Source organism: Manis javanica, chromosome 17 (genome assembly GCF_040802235.1).
Source record: "Manis javanica isolate MJ-LG chromosome 17, MJ_LKY, whole genome shotgun sequence".
NCBI lineage: Eukaryota > Metazoa > Chordata > Mammalia > Pholidota > Manidae > Manis > Manis javanica.
The window spans coordinates 6660980-6680792 of record NC_133172.1 but is presented as its reverse complement, the minus strand read 5'-3'; the positions used below and the strand labels follow the sequence as shown (position 1 = coordinate 6680792).

Here is a 19813-nt window from a genome sequence, read left to right as displayed (position 1 = left end):
TGAGTTCACTCACCTCCCCCAAGCCCTTTTTTCCTTTTTAAAAAGCACCTCCTGGCATTGGCAGTGATGTTTATTTCTCAGGGGTGGGGAGTTATATACAGCAGTGACCCCGATGCCCGGGAGCCCCTCGCCCCAACCAGAAAGGCTTGGGTGGGGAAAGGAGGCGTTGGCAGAAGGCACACAGTGGCAGTGGCCCCCAAGGGGGCCAGGGATTCACGGTGAGGATGTAGTGTATCCTGGGAGACCCAGATGGGGAAATAGGCTCGGTGAGTGCAGCTGGTCCCAAGAGCTCGTGCTGCTGGTGGTTCCCCTCAGGCCTGGCTACAGGAGGACGCAGGGGCAGCCCCCATCTTTCTTCCTGGGGGCGCTGGGTGGGCTGGGCGGGAGTTCTTGTTCCTGGTATTTCCTGTGGGAAGAGGCTGGTGAGTCTGGGCCCCAGGAGCTGGGACAAGGACAACAGGAAGGGGGCTCTGCTCACCGGACAGCCCGCACCAGCTGCTCAAAGGCCTCATCTACATTGAGGCGCAGTTTAGCTGAGGCCTCGAAATAGGCTACGTGGTGGGAGGCCCCAAAGGCAGAGGCTTCGGATCGGGGGACCTGGTGGGAGACACAGGGAGGCGTCAGGCCCCTGCACTCAGAGTGGCCCTCAGCCCCGGGAGGCAGAAAGAAGGCACTAATGGGGTGTGCTGTCACGAGGGTTACGTGGGGTAAAGGCTCAAGTAAAAAAGTTCCCACGAGATTGGAGGGAGACGTAGAGGTGGCTGGTGCCGTCTAAGGAGTCAGGGAAGGCCCCATAGTCGCATGCTCTTTGGAGTGTGTGATGCTGTCTGGCAGAGAAGTCGGTGTCCTCGGTCAGGAGCCTGAGCAAAGCTCAAAGGCTGGACATCCCCAAAGGCTTAATCTAAGGACGAGGTTTGTGTGGAAATCACGGAGTCCGTGTGTATAGGGAAGTGGCCAAAGCAGAGAAAGGAAGGGACAAGGCCATGGCGGGTATCATGTGCCACGTGGAAGAGCTGGGGCTTCCACCTGGGGGTGCTGGGGAGCCATGGGGAGTGGGGTGAGTAGGAGGTTAGCTGGAAGAGAGAACCAGTAGGCTGGGGCTGGCTGACATGGGAGGCAGGTGACCTCTCCATCAGGCCACCTCTCCTGGGAAGTCCTGTGTGCAATGCTGGGGACTCAGAAGTTCTGGCTTGGGGGCCACACATCTAGTGAGGCGTGCAATAATGGGGGGAACAGGACCACAGGAGCTGATGTGAGGAGACCCAGGAGGTGCTCAGGAAGGAGCGTCCCAGGCTGAGATGGGGTCCCCAGGGTCCCAGACCTGGCGCTGTGTCTCCAGATCTGCCTTGTTGCCGACCAACACGATGGGGAAGTCGTCACGGTCCTTGACTCGGAGGATCTGCGTGAAGAGCTTGCCCACCTCGTTGAAACTACAGATGAGGCCAGAGGCATGAGGTCCAGCCAGTGGATCAGCCCCAGTGTTCCCCTGCCTTGCTGCCCGTGACCCCTCTCACCTCTGCCGGTCGTTAATAGCAAATACCAGCAGGAAGCCGTGGCCTGCACGCATGTACTGCTCCCGCATGGCACCAAACTCCTCCTGGCCTGCAGTGTCCAGGACTGCAAAGAGGGGAGAGGGGGCCACCATAGGGACGAGGCTCCCAGCCTGCCACCCCCAGAAGCCCTCAGCCCCCCATCTGCTGCCTGCCGCCCTCACTGTCCAGCCGGGCCGGGACGCCATCCACGGTGCAGATCTTCGTGTAGGAGTCTTCAATGGTGGGGTCGTAGTCAGACACGAAGTAGGACTGGTGGGGTGGGGTGAGGACACTTGTTACTGCAGTGTCTCCACAGGGAATGTTGCCCTGCTGCTGGCCCCTGCCTTTCTCTGCCCCCTCTCTGGGTCTCTGTCCCCTTCCCAGTCTCCTTTCTGCCTCTCCTGGTCCTCTCTCTCTTTCTGGAGTAAAGCAGTCTCCCACGTTGTGATTACATCCTGGCTGTGTGGCAGTGAACAAATCACTTCCCCTCTCTGAACCTCAGTTTCCTCATTCAGAATATTAGGATAAAAAGCACTACACTTAGTCCTGTGTTTGTGAGGTTCACAGAGAATCCCCGAGGAGCATCTAACATAGTCCATACATTCTAAGTGCTCGGTTATGGGGAGCTGCTGTCCGAAATACCTGCCTATCTGTATCTCTCCCTCCTCCTGCTCTTGTTTTCCTCCCTCCTCCTCCTCCTCCCTCTGCCCCTCCTCCTCGGGCAGCCTCCAGTGTCTCCTCCCAGGGGAAGGTCCCGATTCCGATCCGGCAGCGGAGCAGCTGCCCCGCCCGCAGACCGGCCCTTCCCTTCCTGCCTGCAGCCAGGCCCTTGGGCCGCTTTGGATCTGGCCCTGGGTGCAAGAGGCCCCAGGCTGGGGTCTCTACACAGGCAGGGGCTCCCGTGCGGGTGCTGGCGGGGGTCTCTTGAGGGGTCGGGGGCCCAGAGGCCTCGGTGGTAGCATCTCAGGAGCAGACACCTTTTTAGGGTTTCTCTCAGTGAGAGGGTTTCCCTTGGGAAAGGGGTTGGGGGGCTCCTGGGCAGGGGTGGATTTGCAGGAGAAAAGGGGTGGTCTGGCAGCTAGGGTCCTGAGGGCTGTGTCCTGTTAGTGGGGTGCCTGGTGAGGGGTTGTCCCAGACGGCATGGGAACCTGGCCCTGTGGGGGGTGGGATTCGGGGCATGTCTTAAGAGCACTTTGGGAGAAGTTCATGGGTGAAAAAAGGGGGTAAGGCTCCAAGGTGTCTTGGGCACACCTGGGAGGCTTCTCATGGAATAGAGGTCATTTATGGGGTTAGAGAAACTCCTAAGGAGCGGGTCTTTCTGGGGTGTCGAGTCTGGGGACTTCTAACATGGAGATAATTTGGGGGCTACCCAGGGTTTCTGATAGGCATTCAGGGAGTCAGAGTGGAGGAAACTCAAGATGGAGGAGTGGGTGGTTTTCCTTGGGTGAGGATGGAGGTCTGGCTCTGGTGGGATGGGGGATCCCCAGGATTGGGGTCTTCAGGTTCTCTGGAAATGGCCAAGGGAAGGATCTTTTTGAAATCTCCTAGGTCTGAGGGTGCCTCTCTCAGGACTAGGTGGTCCCTGATGAGCCTGAGGGACAAAGTCTGGGCATAATTTCTAGATTCTGGGGTGGGTCCTTGGAGTAGCGAGCATCCAGACTGGGGGAATCTCAAGAGCGTTGGGCACAGGCCTTCTCCTGGTTGGGTTCTGGGTGGCTCAGAGGGGAAGCTGGGATCCGAGATTTGGGGGACATAGGGCTCACGGTTGGAGGAGGTGGCACCTAGTGCCATGGGGGCTCATGAGTGTGCTTAGGGTCTGAATAGAACTACTCTGGATTTAGGGTGCTCCTAGGAGGCTTTCAGGGTTAGGTCTGCAGGGAAGCAGGGTCTTGGATAGGGGGGGTCTCAGGATTCTAGTATAGGAAGAAGGTCCCTTGTGTAGGGCGCGAAGGGCCTCGGGGTCACAGTCTGAGGGGATTTTTTAAGATCAGAAAGTCTCATAGGAAGGTCTCAGTGATGGATAGTGGGTAAATAGGGGTCTCAGTGATCCCCCAAAGGGCTCAGTTCTGGGTCCCGGGGGCACCCACCCGCCCCGGGGTGAGGGCCCACTACCTGGATGAACTGGATGGTCAGCGCACTCTTGCCCACGCCGCCGCCGCCTACGACCACCAGCTTGTGTGTCTCGCTGGGGAGGGGGTCCCCGGGCCCCGGCCCCCCGCCCCGGGGCCGCCCCCGCCCCGTCCCGGACGCCGCCCCGCTGCTCATGTCGCCGCCGCTACCGCCTTGAGGGGGTGCTGGGTGGGGCCTTGGGACGGGCCACGCAAATAAGGCTACTGCATAATCATGATTCCGGGAGAACGGCTCCAATCTCGGGACACTTAAGGAGGAGGCAGGACCAGGGAAAAGGAGGGGTTATGCTAATAAGAGCAGGGGAACGGCGTTCTCCGAGAAGGGGAATTCCGAGCGGGGCGGGGACATGCTAATAAGAGCTGGGCTCACCCAGATCTGCGCCACGCGCTTTCGGTGGGTGGGCCGTCTGGGGGCGGGGAAATGCTAATAGAAGTCTCATTCTTTCTGCACACGGGTCGAGAAGATCCTTCAGGGAGAGGCTATGCAAATGAGCTCGCTAAGACACCGCCTCTCCCGGCCCCATCCCAGGGGGCTTGTTCTAGCAGGCGGGGCTCGCCGACTCGCGCGGCCGTATATAGGCGCGCTGAGCGAAAGGAGCCTGTCTGGAGGGGGAGTTCACCTCTCTCCTAGGAATCTATCCAAGCTCAATTATCCGGGCTCAAGACCTGGATGCTGGAGTCTCCGCCCGCTAAGGGACCCAGGCTTCCGGTTCCCGGGGTCCCAGCCGAGCGGAAGACAGACTGGGAGGGGAGATGGGGCCCTGGAGAGGGATAGCCGGGTAACGGGACAGGGAGGGGCCGTGAGATCATTGCATTCCTAATCCATGAGCCAGCTCGCCCAAGCCGGGACGTCTGGGTCATGAAGGGCCTAGGGCTAGGATTTCTGGGTCTTGGAGCAGGGGGAAGCTGAGGGCCTAGACCCCTCGGTTCCTAGGAGAGAATGGGCTTGGAAGCCTGGATTCCTGGGTTCCCGGGAGGAAGGGATCTGGAGGTCCTTACCTACTAGATTCCGTAAAGGAAGGAGCTGGGGACCCAGTCTCCTGGGCTCAGTGGTGGAAGGCGTTGGGGACCTAGAATTCTGCATCCGAGAGAATTGGAGTGGGGAACAGGAATCTGAGGAGGAAGATCTCGGATTCCTAAATCCGAGGGAGGAGAGAAATGGGAGTTTGGATTCCTCTGCTTTAAATGAGAGGAATTGGACTTTGGGCCTTTCTTTCCTAAATGAGGAGGCTGTAGGGTCGGGCTCCTTGGTTCTAAATTTAGAGGGGACTGGAGGATCTGGATTCTGGGATCCCTAGAACGTGGGTGCGGCAATTCCCAGCCAGTCCGGTTTATTTTATACTGCCCACTCTGGGAAACTACAATTCCCTTGCAAATGTCTCGCCGATTGCTCCTTACGTCACTTCCCGTTCCGCAAGCTCTTTCCGCGCGCGCGCAGAGCACTGTGGGGCCTCATCGCGGGCTACCGCAACCCCGCCCATTTTCACCTCTCACCCCATCGCTGTCCCGGCGCGACAGAGGCCGTGCGCGGACTACGCCTCCCGGCGTGCTTTGCGCGCACCCCTGTAAATGTGCCCCGCTGACTGCTGGGAAACTGAGTCTGGAGCCTTCCCACCAGCCTTCACGGCACCGTGCTCTGTACTTGAAGTCCCGGCAAGCTTGGCGGTGTTTTAGCCCCTCCCCGCTCCTCCCTCTGCTCTCGATCCCCTCCGCCCCCAGTCCGCCCCGCCCCGCGCCGGGGGCCGGAGCCGCAGCCCGAGCGGCGGGGTAAGATGGCGGCGGCGGTCCTGGCCGTGGGGCTCGGGCCTATCGGGGTGGGCGGGGCGGAGTCGGGTCGTTAGTTGTCCCGGGGTCCTCCCCACATGCCGCGGGATCTGGAGGGCTTCGCGGGGCGACCTCAGACCCGGCAGCGGCGGCCAAGCTTGGCGCCGAGCGGGGGGGCCTTCCTAAGGCCCCGGGACGCGTCTGTGGGTGCTGGGGGACACCTACAGAGCGTCCCCGTGAGGATTGGGGACGTCCACAGGACTGGACCGAGACTGGAGACTGCCCTCCATCATATAGCTGGCCTGGGTCATTTCTGTAGGCACTGTTGATCGTCTTTATGGGCTGACCGGAGGCTAGGGTCTGTTTAGACGGTTCTGGGGCCATTTTGAGATCTTGAGATATGTCCCAGGGGTGAAGGAGGTCTGCAAGAGCTGAGGAGTATCTGCAGAGCCATCTATAGCGCCTAGGACATGTCTTTTAGGGCCGGGAGTGTCTCCATGGGCTGACCTGAGGATGCAGCTCACCTACATGGGTCTGTGGCCATTTAGCAGGCCTGGAAGAACTGTTCCAGGGCTAGTAAGTCTTCTAGGGCCACCCAGAGGGGTGGAATGTGCCCACTAGGGGAGCGGGGGGTAGGCAGATACTGAGATGTGCTGAGAGGCCTGGATGGGTCGCCAATGTCTGGGGAGTGTCCAATCTGATTGACAGGAGGCTGGAGGCAGTTAGAAGGACCTGGAACCATCTAGGTGGCTTTGAGTGTGACTGCAGGAGTGCAGTCTCTATGCCTGGAGCAAATTCGAATGTCTTTTGGGGCCATATCATCATGTGGAGAATAAGACAAAGGAACGTATAGGAAAATTTTGCCCAGCTCACATGTACTTGCACTTTAGAATGGAATTAAAATGAAAAATATTTTAAAATTCTGTACTGCCCTGGGGCTGTAGAGTCAGAATTAGTGCACATTAGCCTAGGAAAGTCTGTAGGATCATCTAGACTCATCTAAGTGCAGGGCTTTCCAAACTCTTTTGAAACTTGATCTACCGTGAGAAATACATTTTTCACTGAGACCCAGTACATACCGATACATGTATTTAACTAATACCAAAACCCCAGTAATTAATATTCTCGCTTACTACTTATAGTATGTAATACTATGAATGGCGAATAATTTTCTACTGTGTTCAATTTACTTTTAATAACAGCTATTTGTGGATTGTGCCACTATCAGGCTCTGGTTTGGGAAACACTGATCTAGAGGAACATAGCAATGTCTGCAGAGGCTTCTCATGTTGAAAAGATTAGGGAGCCACGGGTGTGTCTGCAAAGCCTGTGGCCTGTCTCAATGGGCAAGGGAGCATCTTGGTACCTGCGGAGGATTTGGGGATCTGCACGTGGTCAGTAGATCTTGATTAAGCCTCTGTTCCGTGACAGTCACTCTTCTGCATAGCACGAGCTCCCCCACCCCCCAGCTAGGTGCTGGAGAATGCTCCAGGGCTGGGAACTGTCTGTAGGGACTTCAGTCAGTGGGAGTTAGGGAAGGTGCCACGGGCTTTTAGAGAGTTAGGAGGCTGCCTATGGGAGCTTTGGCTAGCTTGGGAAACTGTGATGGGAGGGAGACCCGGACAGAGGGCTTTTCTTTGCAGGTATACAGCCGAAGGATGAGGGGGAGACGTGGGCCTTAACAGTTAATAAAATAAAGATAATTATTGTTACTCTGTATTGAGCAGTTGGGCTGTGCAGACTCTGGCAGAAGCCAGTCTCCATTCAGTTCTCACAGGCTTCCACTGAGGCACATACTACTGTTGTGTTTATTTACAGATAAGCATATTGAGGTGGGGGTTGGCGGTTTTGAAGCTTTCTGGGAACTTTGAGACTGGATCTAGTTTTCAAAGTCGTAGATTTGAGGGTTGCAGGGAAACTTAGACCTGAAATCTTCATACTTTCCGAAACATTACTAAGACACCCACCAATCTAAAGGATCATCTTTCAACTTTGATATAATCTGAGAATTTCTGTGACGTTGCAAAGGCTTCAGCCCTGCTTTCCTACAATGGGCAGGTAGACCCGTGGGGTCTGGTGGACAGTATGTCACCTGAAAGTAGTGTGTTCGTTTTAAAAGTGACATGCCGAATTTGTAGATCACTCTATCATAGCTCCATTTTATGTATATAAATACAGTTTTTTTGGTTCCTTCTCACTGTAGGAAATTGATGCTTTAGGAAGTTGAGTGGTGTTTGAGGTGCACCCAGCAAACTGGCACATATCTCAGTTTGGGAAAGGTGTGTTGATGAGACTATGGGACACAGTATTTGAGAGCACAACAGAAAAAAGCCTTGGCATTGTGTTGGCTACCAGAAGGGCGGGCAGCGAAGTCTTAAAATTTGGTTGTGGGGGAAGCTGTAGGAGCTTGGGAGTGGGCTGCTGAAATAGGAGTCTGGGAGGGCCTCCCTTTGACAGAGGGGGCAGCTGAAATTCGGACAAGGGCAGAGAATTGCTCTCATCCCTGTGGTGTCTGCACTGAGCCTGGTACTCACCTAAGGAATGGGATGAGGAAAGGAATGAGAGGAGGGGCGCTTTAAAGGATGCTGAGCCAGGTGATGTGGGAGGCCCCGGAGGGCTCTGTGCCCATCCCCTGCTTCACCCACTTCCACTACCAGCCCGGTCCCCACCCACCCTGCCTCCTCTTCACACCCACCCCTTTAACCACCAGGTGACCATGGAGGAAGAAGATGAGTCTAGAGGGAAGACAGAAGAATCGGGCGAGGATCGGAGTGATGGTCCACCAGACAGAGACCCCATGCTTTCTCCTTCTGCTTTTATCCTGGTGAGGCTGTTAGATGCTGGGCCACAGGGAAGGAGGGGCTGGGAGTCCAGATTCCAGGGCCCGGTTCCTGGGCCCAAGGGGGAGGCGGGGCTGGGGGTCTGGACTCCCTTGGCGTCTCTGAAGGGTTGGAGTCTTGTTGTAGGGGAGTCTGGAATGGCTTCCCCCAGGAGCAGAGCTTGTGATCATTTGCACATGGCCCCTGACTACCCCTTTCCTTCCACCCTTTTCACCCTCCACCTTCTTTTTCAGCGGGCCATTCAACAGGCTGTGGGAAGTTCCTTGCAGGGGGACCTGCCGAATGATAAAGGTATGATGGGTTCTGGCTCCCCTTAGGGCCTCTCACCTGCGCCCCACCCCATCTCTGCATCTTTGATCCTAATTTCTCTCTTACACTTCTCTGGGGCCATCTGGGTGCCACCCTTGTGCTGGCACAAGGGCTGGAATAAGGGTTGGAACCTGCGGCTGCCTTGAAGAGGCTCATAGTCTGGTGAAGGGGAGACATGGTCACAGCCCAGAGGGAGCTCAAGGCATTGTGAGAGGGCAGGGGGCCCCCTGAGCTCGTGTGGAGGAGGAGATAGGGTCTGGGAAGGCTTCCTAGAGCGGCGACAGGTGAACTGGGTGTCTAAGGACCTAGCAGTGCTGTCTGGTGAAGAGGAAAGCCTGCCAGGCAGAGGCATGGAGCCCATGGTAGGACTGAGCTTCAGTTCTTGGGCTGGTGGGCCGGGGGTGTGAGCCAGAGGGAGGCAGCACAGACCCTTGAGGACCATCACAGCCGTGCTTGAATATCACGCCGACCTGTTGTCCTTCACCCTGAGGTCAGCTAGGAGGATAAATGGCTGACAGTTGGAGCCTCAGAAGGGTGCTGGGGATCTTTGCAGCACCCCAGTTGGGAGGTGGTGGATGGAGGCTGGGTGAGCAGGCAGGAACTTGGTTCTCTTGTCAGGAGCCAGGGCAGGCTCCTCCCTCCTCTGCCCAACATGGTCTCTGCATCTAGTGTCCTGTCTTCAATCCCCCATGCAAATCTCTCCAGATGGCTCCCGATGTCATGGCCTTCGATGGAGGCGCTGTCGGAGCCCATGGTCAGAGCCCCGTTCCCAGGAATCAGGGGGAACTGACACAGCTGCTGTGAGTAAGAAGGGGCTGGGGGCCCTGACTCCTGGGACAGCGGGAGGAAGGTCACCAGGGTTGGGATGGGGAAATGGGGCTGGGGACTCAAACTCCTGGGTCTGGGGCTCTGATCAGGGGCAGTGGCGAGGGTTGGGGAGCCTGATCCCTGCGTCTGTAGGCTGGGCCCTAGGGGCAAGGCAGGTTGAGGGAATTGGTTGGATCTCCACATTTTCTTGAGGTCTCAGATGTCTGGGTTCCGGAGGGGTGGGGAAAATGGGTATCTGGGTGTTCACATGAGCCAGGGACAAGGTGGACCCCCCTCCTGGCCTATTCCAGGTGTTCGACATGGCCGCAGACAGCTTTCTTGTGGGGCTGGTGAGCATACTGGATCCCCCAGACACTTGGGTTCCCAGCCGCCTGGACCTGCAGCCTGGCGAGTGAGTAGCCGGGTAGCTGGAGTGGGAGAGGCCCCCCTTCGTGGGACCGGGAAGCACCCCTGAGGTTCACTCATCCTTTCTGCCTTGTAGAAGCGAGGACATGCTGGAGCTGGTGGCCGAGGTCCGAATAGGGGACAGGGATCCAATCCCCCTGCTGGTGCCGAGCCTGTTGCCCCGTCTCAGGGGCTGGAGGACAGTCAAAACCGGTATGTGGGTCCCAGGTGGAGCTGGGCAGGTGGCCTCAGAGTTATGCAGGAGTCAACTATTGTTCGTAGTAATAGTAGCGATGATGGAAGGGTCGTTTAGATGGAGCATTCAGTGCTTTTTCCTATGAGAGTGCTGTGAAGGCCGTATGTGTGTACAGATGTCCGTAAAGTACAAACTAGTGCGGTAGCTGGTGCATAGGAGCAGTTAGCAGGCGTGGGGCACTGGGGGCCCAGGGCTGTACATACCAGTTTAACTGCATTGGGAATTCATCTCCCCACGGAAGGGCTCTCACTTCTCCATCTTCCAGAGGATAAAAGTCCAAAAGATGAAAGTCACTTACTCAAGGTGGCCCAGCCAGTTGTTTAGCGCTGTTGTTCCTGGGCCCTGAGTCCCGAGCCTGGGTCAGTTTGAGTGTAAAGACCAAGTTGGTGACTTCTGGAAAGTCTGCCTGACCAATTGAAAGTCTGCAGCCCAGCCCCACATGCAGTGGGAAGCCAGTAGCAGTGTCGAGCAGGGGTTCTCAAACTTGAGCTGGTATCATAATCGCACAGGTCACTGGGCCCCCTGTGGGGTTTGTGATCCAGTGGGCAGGGGTCTGGGAATTTGCATTTCTAACCACCTCTCAGGTGATGCTACCTGCTGTTCCCAGCCCCCCACACCGTGGTGGAAACCCCGGGTTTAGGATTCCCTTCTGCGTGTACGTATGTGTTTGGGGAGGGATGGAGAGGAGAGGAAGGCACAGTCAGCGCAGGTGTAGCAGTAGGCCATCCACGAGCAAGTGTCGCGCAGAACAGGGCTCCCACGCTTTCTGTGCTAGTTCGCAGGTCCTTTGTCCTTTCTTGACATCTGTGGGTCAGCCTGTCCATCAGGCTCAGGGGACATTGAACCTGGGGCCTACCACACTCTTGGGGGCCAATAATAGCATTTCCATCTTTTTCAAAATTGGAAACCAATGCAAGATAAGTAAACAAATGGGCCGGGCAGTATTCTAATAAAACTTGGCTTACAAAAACAGATGGCGTGTGGGTTTTGGCCTCAGGCCTTAGATGATACAGGTACAGCTGGAACCTAACAGTTGTTTTTGGTGGGGGATGTGGGAGCGACTCGGGTTATGTTTCATTTTCTTATTCCAAGGTTTTTTTTTTTTCTTTTATTCAGAAAATAATAAGAACTTAGGAAAAAGAAAAAAAAAACTCACCCATAATCCTCTCCCATGTAAAAATTATGCATTTCTAGAAGGTTCCAGGCTGTAGATTGGTTTATACTTCAGGTGAAGGTGATAATGAATCAATGAATCACAGGGTCGTGAGGTACTCCCCAAGTTCTTCAGGTGCAGCCACTCATCTAGTCCCCTCCTACTGCCTGGGAGCTCTGAAAGATCACATCATCTTCCCTGCTTCGTTTTCCACCAGAGCCCTCAGCAGCTGGCAGGCCCTGTGCTTTGCCCATTCATATTTCTCTGCCCATTTGCATGTAAGCCCCTGACAGCTGGGATTTTTATATTTTGTTCCCCATTCTATTCCTAGAGCCCCAAGTAGTGTCTGGTCCAAGACAAAAATGCATTGCATGAATGTGCAAACCCCCATTTTATAAATGAGGAAACCAAAGCAGAGGTTGCGTTACCTTGCTCTCAGTGACATCACAGAATCACAGACTTCACAGATGAGGGTTGGAGGCCAGGATCGAGATTGGGAGGGAGCTCAGGAGTTGCCCTCTTAAACCCATGCATTCCTGGCACTGGCCACATGGCCCTTGAAGTTAAGTGTGGCTGAGAGGGGCTTTGGGAATCCATCCTGTATGTCCGAGTACTGGCCTGGCTGCCCACCCGGAGAGCAGCCTGGTCAGTTGTCTCCATGTGTGTGACTTGTGGCACTGATACTGCAGTGCTTAGAACGCAGGGTCCCAGGAAGGCAGATGAAGTAGGAAAGCAGGATGCCCGTACTACAGGAAGGAGTGAACACTGGTTGCCCCTGTCGGTGATTAGCGGTGGCTCTGAGTCCTGAGCAGATGTCACCCTTGGACGGGGTTTTTGACAGAGTGAAGCGCCCAGGTGGGGCCTCGGGCTGTCAGAGCTCCTCACAGCCCTGCTGCTCACTGGCTCTGGAGAGGGAATTTCACCTCGTCTGCTTCACACAATTGCTTCTGTAGGATGGAATCACTTCCTGCAAGAGGCAGGTGGCACTGCCGGCCAGAGCTTGGCCTTGAAGGTGGTCTTAGGTTTGAGCCCCCTGCTCTCCCGCCCCAGCCTGCGCCTCCGTAGTAACGTCGCTGCTGTCGTTTGTTAGGGCACTGTTGGGCTGCGGTTCACAGATGTCTCAGAAATGGGAGTGCAGACTTGGGGCCATATTGACCATATTGACCTGATTTGCACACCAAATTCTCCCTGCTGACTGCTGTCTGTGCCTCAGTTTCTCCTGTAATGAAGCAGTACCTACAGCAGAGTTAGGGGCACCCTAGGAGTCAATACATATAAAACCTGGGAGCAGGGCCTGCAGAGCAGGCCTGGTGCAGCAAGGAGGGGTGGGGGGCGGGTGGACAGGGTGCCATCCTGCCTGCAGCCCCCTCTGCTGGATGGGATGGCGGGATGTGCCCCTGACTGTGACTCTGTCTCCACTGTTCCTTTGCAGTTTCTCCGCAGTCTCACTCTTCTCGACCCACCTGTGCCCGCCACCACCTCACCTTGGGCACTGGAGATGGGGGCCCCGCCCCACCCCCTGCCCCCTCTTCTGCGTCCTCCTCCCCCTCTCCTTCCCCCTCATCCTCCTCCCCTTCCCCTCCTCCCCCTCCGCCCCCGCCAGCACCCCCCGCCCCTCCTGCTCCCCGATTTGACATCTATGATCCCTTCCACCCCACCGATGAGGCCTATTCCCCACCGCCTGCCCCAGAGCAGAAGTACGACCCCTTCGAGCCCACTGGCTCCAACCCCAGCTCATCAGCCGGGACCCCCTCACCTGAGGAGGAGGAGGAGGAGGAGGAGGAAGAGGAGGAAGAAGAGGAGGAAGGCCTGTCCCAGAGCATCAGCCGCATCTCAGAGACCCTGGCCGGCATCTATGATGACAACAGCCTGAGCCAGGACTTCCCAGGTGACGAGAGCCCGCGGCCAGAGCCCCCGCCCCCGCAGCCGGCCCCGGTCCCCGGAACACCGCCGCAGGCCGACTCCACCAGGGCCGAGGGGGCCACCCGCCGGCGGGTCTTTGTGGTGGGGACCGAGGCGGAGCCCTGTCGGGAAGGCAAGGTTTCGGTGGAGGTTGTGACGGCAGGTGGAGCCACCTTGCCTCCCCCGCTGCTGCCACCCGGAGACTCAGAGATTGAGGAGGGCGAGATCGTCCAGCCCGAGGAGGAGCCCAGGGTGGCGCCGTCCCTTTTCCGGGCCAGCGGCCGGGCGGCCCGACCTCCGCAGGCAGCCCCAGCGCCCCCGGCGGCCCAGCCGCCCCCGCCGCCGCCCGCCCCCCGGGCCCCCGAGGGGGACGACTTTCTGTCGCTGCACGCCGAGTCGGACGGCGAGGGCGCCCTGCAGGTGGACCTCGGGGAGCCGGCCCCCGCCCCGCCCGCCGCCGACTCCCGCTGGGGCGGCCTGGACCTCCGCCGCAAGATCCTGACGCAGCGGCGGGAGCGCTACCGCCAGCGCTCGCCCTCCCCGGCCGCCGCCGCCGCCGCCGCCCCCGCGGGACCGCCCACCCGCAAGAAGTCGAGGCGGGAGCGCCAGCGGAGCGGCGGCGAGGCCAGGGAGGCCGCCGCCGCCTCCTTGGGCGCGCAGCCAGCCCCGCCGGCGCCCGCCTCCGGCTCCCCCTGGGACTCCAAGAAGCACCGCTCCCGGGACCGCAAGCCCGGTTCCCACGCCTCGTCGTCCGCCCGCCGCCGCTCGCGCTCCCGCTCCCGCTCCGCCCGCCGCCGCTCACGCAGCACCGACCGCCGCCGCGGGGGCAGCCGCAGATCCCGCTCCCGGGAGAAGCGGCGGCGGCGGCGGCGCTCGGCCTCCCCGCCCCCGGCCACCTCCTCGTCGTCGTCCTCGAGGCGCGAGCGGCACCGCGGGAAGCACCGGGACGGCGGCGGTGGCAAGAAGAAGAAGAAGCGGTCCCGGTCCCGGGGCGAGAAGCGGTCTGGGGACAGCGAGAAGGCCGCGCCGCCCGCCCCGCCGCCCCCGGGCCCCGCCTCCGTGGGTGGCGAGCGGGACAGCCGCCGTCGGGGCGCCGTGCCGCCCTCCATCCAGGACCTCACGGACCACGACCTCTTCGCCATCAAGCGGACCATCACCGTGGGCCGGCCCGACAAGGCCGATGCCCGAGGCCCTTCCCCGGCCCCGGCCGCGTCGCCCAAGCGCGAGGTCCTGTACGACTCCGAGGGCCTGAGCGCCGAGGAGCGCGGAGGCAAGAGCAGCGAGAAGGACCGGCGCCGCTCGGGGGCTGCCTCCTCTTCGTCTTCCTCCCGGGAGAAGGGGTCACGGCGGAAGGCGGTGGATGGGGGCGACCGGGACAGGGACAGGGACAGGCCGTCTAAGAAGGCCCGGCCCCCCAAGGAGGCGGCGCCCTCGGGGCCCCCGTCGAAGCCGGCGGTCAGCAGCGGCTCAGGCTCCTCGTCCTCTTCGTGCTCGTCCTCCTCCCGGAGGGTGAAGCTGCAGTCCAAGGTGGCGGTGCTGATCCGCGAGGGCGTCAGCAGCACCACGCCCGCCAAGGAGGCCGCGTCTGCCGGCCTGGGCTCCATCGGAGTCAAGTTCAGCCGCGACCGCGAGAGCCGCTCGCCCTTCCTCAAGCCCGACGAGCGGGCCCCCGCCGAGGCGGCCAAAGCAGCTCCGGGCAGCACCAAGCCCAAAAAGACCAAGGTCAAGGCCAAGGCTGGGGCCAAGAAAGCCAAGGGGACCAAGGGAAAGACCAAGCCGTCCAAGACGCGGAAGAAGGCCCGCGGTGGGGGCGGCGGTGGCCCTGTGACGCTGAAGAAGTCCAAGGCGGACAGCTGCAGCCAGGCAGCAGGGTCCAAGGGGGCCGAGGAGACGTCCTGGTCCGGGGAGGAGCGGGCCGCCAAGGCCCCCAGCACCCCACCCCCCAAGGCAGCCCCTCCGCCTCCTGCACTCACCCCGGACTCCCAGACTGTGGATAGCAGCTGCAAGACACCCGAGGTCTCCTTCCTTCCGGAAGAGGCCACCGAGGAGACTGGGGTCCGAGGTGGGGCGGAGGAGGAGGAGGAGGAGGAGGAAGAGGAGGAGGAGGAGGAGGAGCAGCAGCCTGCCACCACCACGGCCACCAGCACAGCTGCCGCGGCCCCAAGCACTGCCCCTAGCGCGGGGTCCACAGCTGGTGACTCGGGGGCGGAGGACGGGCCGGCCACCCGCGTCTGCCAACTGCCCACGCTGCCCCCACCCATGCCCTGGAGTCTGCCTGCTGGCGTGGACTGCACCACCAGCGGCGTCCTGGCCTGTGAGTGTCCCGGGGGCGGGGGCAGACAGGGTCGGGAGGATGAGGTCCGACGGGGACAGATTCGGAGGCAGTGGGCGTGCCTTGGAAGGGGTGGGTGTGTAGTGACCCCGACGGGGAGGGCTGTGGGCGTGTAAGGGGTGATCAGGGCCCGCCCAGAAGGCTCTGGCTGTGGAGGTGCACTGGAAGACAGCAGGGTCGGCAGGGCTGCAGGAGTGCGCCATGTCCTAGGCTCTGCCTACAAGTGGACTGGGAAGACTTGGTGGAGGGACCAGAAAGAATGGGGTGAACAGGGAGCAGTGTACCTTTGGGGACGGCAGTAGGCTGCAGGGGGCTTGGGACAGCCACTCATTTCTGCCACTGCCTTGTCACTGGGTGACCAGGCCACATACTCCCTGTCTCCCCACACACATACCTTGAGTTCCAAGAACATGCGGGCTGGGGGTGGTGTGTAGGTGACATACCCAGTTCTGAGCCTGAGAACCTGTGGCCTGTCCAGGGTCCCAGGGTGGGAGATGGCAACAGGTGGCTAGGTAAGGCTTCACCTCCCCTTTTGTCAACTCCTGACCTCCCTGCCACCAACTCTCCGTCTCTTGCAGTGACTGCACTTCTCTTCAAGATGGAAGAAGCCAATCTGGCAAGCCGAGCAAAAGCCCAGGAGCTGATCCAGGCCACCAACCAGGTGGGCTCCCCTGGGAAAGAGTCCCCACAGCCCCTTCTCTTATCTACTGCCTCAGGTTAGGAGAGGAACTACAACTCCCAGCAGGCCTTGGGGGCAAGGTATTGGCCAGAAGAGGAGCCTCTTGCCCCTGGGACTGTTGGGAAACCAAGATGGGAACCATAGGGGTACTCATTCCCTCTTCCCCTCCCATTGTTCATCTTCCTTCCAACCTCTTCCCACAGATCCTCAGCCATAGGAAGCCACCCTCCAGTCTGGGGATGACACCAGCTCCTGTGCCCACCTCTCTGGGTCTACCCCCTGGCCCCACCAGCTACCTGCTCCCTGGTGGCCTCCCTCTGGGAGGCTGTGGCTCTACCCCTCCCACCCCCACTGGACTGGCTACAGCATCTGACAAGAGGGAGGGCAGCAGCAGCTCCGAGGGACGCGGGGACACAGACAAGGTGAGCTGGGCTTGAGACAGGTGGGTTGATGGTGACAGTTTTGTAGACAACAGGAATGAATACTGAGATGCAAAGGCCCAAGGAGAATTGCAGAGACTGATGCTAAGAGACAGAAACTTAGATAAAACTGAAGTTGGTCAGTCGTAAGGAACTAAACATTACTTGTGTGAATGAATGGGAAATGGGTACTGGGCAGCTGTTTAAAAATGACGTGTGCATATACATAGATAGTTATAAAAACATGCACATATACTCATACCACTATAGTCTACCCCTTGGTTACCTATCCCTGCCTCTCTGTTTCTGCCTTCCCATTTTTTTTGTGTAAGGGAAATGGTGGTTTACAAAAGAAAATTCAAGCATGTTTCCTAGAATGGGGGCCAGGTGAATACCAGCAGGTTCGTATTTGGCTCCATCTGGCTCCTACTCACAGGCTCAGGGCCGGTCTCCCTTTGGTCAGGTCTGGGTGCTTTTTTGCTAGAGTCCAACAGCCTGTTGCCAGGTGGTGTCATTGCCCACACCCTACTTAGCTCCCATGCAGTGCCAGAGGGAAAGCAGGAGAAAGCCCCGTAAGACCACTTGTGGGAGAAATGGCGGGCACAGCTTTGGTGGTCCCTTGTCCATGGCACATGCTGTGGGGTACAGGACAGGGACAATACAGATCCTGTGACCACAGCAGGTCCTCTGCTCTGCCAGTCAGGCTGCCCATTGTCTGCTGTCTGCCCATTGTCCTCCCTTGCCACATTGGAGACGGGTGTGGGGAGAACCCATTTTTTGTGGCTGTAGCCCTTTAGAAACCTGCTTCCTGTTGGGCCAGGAGGCCTGAGGATTCCCTCCAGGGCAGCCGGTGGCTCCTAGCAGTGCAGCCTGCCAATCGGCCCCATTGCTCCTCTGACCGTTGGCATGCTTGTTGAAGATGCTGGCCCTGAGGTGTCCTGCCCTTGCCAGGCCTCAGGGTACTGCTCCCATCTTCTGGCCCTGGGGCAGTAGGGAACAGTCGCCTGGTCCAAGAGGGTGACCTCCCTGCAGTTGGTTCTGAGTGACTGTCCACTGTGTCTAGGGAGAGTCCATGACAGACAGCCTGGCTCTGGTCTGGGTTGCTCTGCCGCTGGAGACTTCTTATCTGTCAGCTTTCGCAAAGATCTTACTGGAGACGGGGGTGCAGCTCTTCTAGCCCAGCGGGGTTGGGGTCTCTAGCTGCTCTCTGACCTGGCCCCTCCCTTTTGTCCCCGTGGCTATGACCTTCAGAGCAGCCACAGCCTCCCTTGATTGGCTCCTTCCTGTAGCCTCCATCTATGTCGCCTCCCCACAGGTACTGTTCCCATTTTACAAGTGAGCTGCAGAGGGTTCAGTCTCTCGTCTGAGTGTGGCATGGTGGAACCAGGATTCCAGCAGCTGTGTGCCATCTCCACAGCCAGACCTCAGCCTGCCAGGCGCCCCAGGCTCAGCTCCCACCCCCACTCCCTGCCCCAAGCCAGGGCCCCCGCCAGTGCCCCTCAGAAGTCAGGGCAGTGTCAGAGCCCACACTGGGCCCTGCAGCTCCCGTGACGGGAGGCCTTGCCACACTTGCCTGCTGTGTAGTCCCAGTAAGCCCTGGAGTCGGTTAAACCAGTCATAACTGCTTGGTAATCTGCCTCCACACCAGACTGTGAACTTACAAGGACAGGTGTCCTGGTCATGGTCACCAGGGTCATCCCAGGGCCCAGCCTAGAGCAGATGTTAAGTGACGTCCAGAGACCCACGTCTGGCCTGGGGTCCAGGTGACTGCAGCAAGAGGAGCACAGGGCAGACCCTAAGCAGGACTTCCACCTCCAGCAGTAGCTGGATGGTCAAGGAGGCTGAGCGGACAGGGGCATGAGAGGATGCCAGGGGTTCTGCAGGAACTCATCTGGCCTTTGCGGTCCCTTCCCCTGCCAGTATCTGAAGAAGCTGCACACGCAGGAGCGGGCAGTAGAGGAGGTGAAGCTGGCCATCAAACCGTACTATCAGAAGAAGGACATCACCAAGGAGGAATACAAGGACATCCTGAGGAAGGCTGTCCACAAGGTGGGGCCCAGAGCGGGACAGCTGCTCAGAGGTTGGGGGAGGATGGACGGAGAGACGGACGCATGCAGACAGATGTCCACAGGGAGAACAGAGGGATGGTGGGTTGGCCTGGAAAGCAAGGAGAGTGACAGGATTTCCTCAAGCCCACCTGGGCCTGTTCTGCTGGCATTAGGGGGACAAGTAGGGATATTGGGGAGCAATCCCCATCCCAGCCCCAAGCTGTGCTCTACAGTCCAGGTGGGAGGAACCCTGGGGGCTGCTGGCAATGACTGCAGCTGCCCCTTGCCTCCCAGATCTGCCACAGCAAAAGTGGGGAGATCAACCCGGTGAAGGTGAGCAACCTGGTACGGGCCTACGTCCAGCGCTACCGCTACTTCCGCAAGCACGGCCGCAAGCCAGGGGACCCCCCGGGACCCCCACGGCCGCCCAAGGAGCCGGGGCCCCCTGACAAGGGTGGCCCAGGCCTGCCCTTGCCCCCTCTCTGAGACCCTCTGCTACCCCTTCCCTCCGCCTTCTAGGAATTCTGGACGTATTTATGGCTCCGCCTCCCCACCTCCCTCCTCCTCTCAGTGGGATGATTGGGGGAGGGTTGCTGCGGGGGGAAAAGGAGAGCCCCCTACCCTGCCCAGCCCGGTGCCCGTGTCCCTTGCCCCAAAACCTGTCCCCATCGCTGCCTCTCTGTTCGTGCTCCTCCCCCGATTTCATTAAAGATTTCATGAAATGTTACCCCCGAGCCCTGATTTTAGCCCTTTCTTTTCAGAGACCAGTGTGGGAAGGGTTTGCGGCAGAGTGAAGGAGGTTTGGCCCAATTCTGAGGGTAGTTAGCAGAGAGGCCAGACTGTGTGACTTGGAGCACGTACATTCCTCTCCCTGGGCCTCAGTTTCCTTATCTAAAGTGGGTGTTGTGGGGATTAAGTGAAGACCCCCCAGGCAGGTGAAGCACTTGGACCTGGCACGCTATAAGCTGTTGCTGGTGATGGAAGGCAGGGGCCCTGGGCCCCACCTGGTCTACGCCTTCTGAGCTCTGGGCACCTAGGTGCCATTTGCCTGCCTTGGGATTGTCCCAGAAACAGGATCTTTGTCCCCCACCAAGTTGGTTTCTCTTTTCCCCAGTCTTTGAGGCTGGGGTGATCTCATTCCACTCCCCCGAGGAGAGGGAAACAGACATGGGGCAGCAAGGACCACACAGGGAGGCAGGGCTGTGCTGGCCTCCATCACACCCTGTTACGCAGAACCC

The 19813-nt window shown here is 59.0% G+C and overlaps 2 protein-coding genes across 5 annotated transcripts; one reads left to right on the top strand and one right to left on the bottom strand.

Moving 5' to 3' along the window:
* Positions 1-52: 52 nt before the first annotated feature.
* RRAS (RAS related) lies at positions 53-3829 on the bottom strand. Of its 2 annotated transcripts, XM_017665556.3 has the most exons (6): positions 3645-3826; positions 1715-1802; positions 1515-1617; positions 1322-1430; positions 479-597; positions 53-406 (listed from the first exon to the last, which is right to left on the bottom strand). In XM_017665556.3, the coding sequence occupies exons 1-6, from the start codon at positions 3795-3797 to the stop codon at positions 322-324; spliced, it is 657 nt and encodes a 218-aa protein (XP_017521045.2). In that variant the 5' UTR covers positions 3798-3826; the 3' UTR covers positions 53-321. The 2 variants fall into 2 exon arrangements, with proteins under 2 accessions (XP_017521045.2, XP_073082030.1); XM_073225929.1 differs by lacking the exon at positions 479-597 and having other exon boundaries at positions 3645-3829.
* A 1474-nt stretch (positions 3830-5303) lies between these two features.
* On the top strand, positions 5304-19302 carry SCAF1 (SR-related CTD associated factor 1). 3 transcript variants are annotated; one of them, XM_037005915.2, is made up of 11 exons: positions 5304-5428; positions 8136-8249; positions 8499-8556; positions 9280-9374; positions 9693-9793; positions 9884-9999; positions 12628-15411; positions 16008-16090; positions 16312-16530; positions 18448-18576; positions 18870-19302. In XM_037005915.2, the coding sequence occupies exons 2-11, from the start codon at positions 8142-8144 to the stop codon at positions 19059-19061; spliced, it is 3885 nt and encodes a 1294-aa protein (XP_036861810.2). In that variant the 5' UTR covers positions 5304-5428; positions 8136-8141; the 3' UTR covers positions 19062-19302. The 3 variants fall into 3 exon arrangements, with proteins under 3 accessions (XP_036861810.2, XP_036861809.2, XP_036861811.2); XM_037005914.2 differs by lacking the exon at positions 5304-5428 and adding an exon at positions 5865-6001; XM_037005916.2 differs by lacking the exon at positions 5304-5428 and adding an exon at positions 7629-7704.
* Positions 19303-19813: the final 511 nt, after the last annotated feature.

Excerpts from the sequence above, each read along its gene's own strand:
- RRAS (XM_073225929.1), bottom strand. The coding sequence starts at position 3,797 with ATGAGCAGCGGGGCGGCGTCCGGGACGGGGCGGGGGCGGCCCCGGGGC. Across the intron at positions 1,618-1,714 it reads CGTCCCGGCCCGGCTGGACA|TCCTGGACACTGCAGGCCAG; the intron begins GTGAGGGCGGCA and ends CCCTCTTTGCAG. Across the intron at positions 1,431-1,514 it reads GCTATTAACGACCGGCAGAG|TTTCAACGAGGTGGGCAAGC; the intron begins GTGAGAGGGGTC and ends CCTCATCTGTAG.
- SCAF1 (XM_037005914.2), top strand. The coding sequence starts at position 5,939 with ATGCAGCTCACCTACATGGGTCTGTGGCCATTTAGCAGGCCTGGAAGA. Across the intron at positions 8,557-9,279 it reads GGACCTGCCGAATGATAAAG|ATGGCTCCCGATGTCATGGC; the intron begins GTATGATGGGTT and ends AAATCTCTCCAG. Across the intron at positions 18,577-18,869 it reads TGAGGAAGGCTGTCCACAAG|ATCTGCCACAGCAAAAGTGG; the intron begins GTGGGGCCCAGA and ends CTTGCCTCCCAG.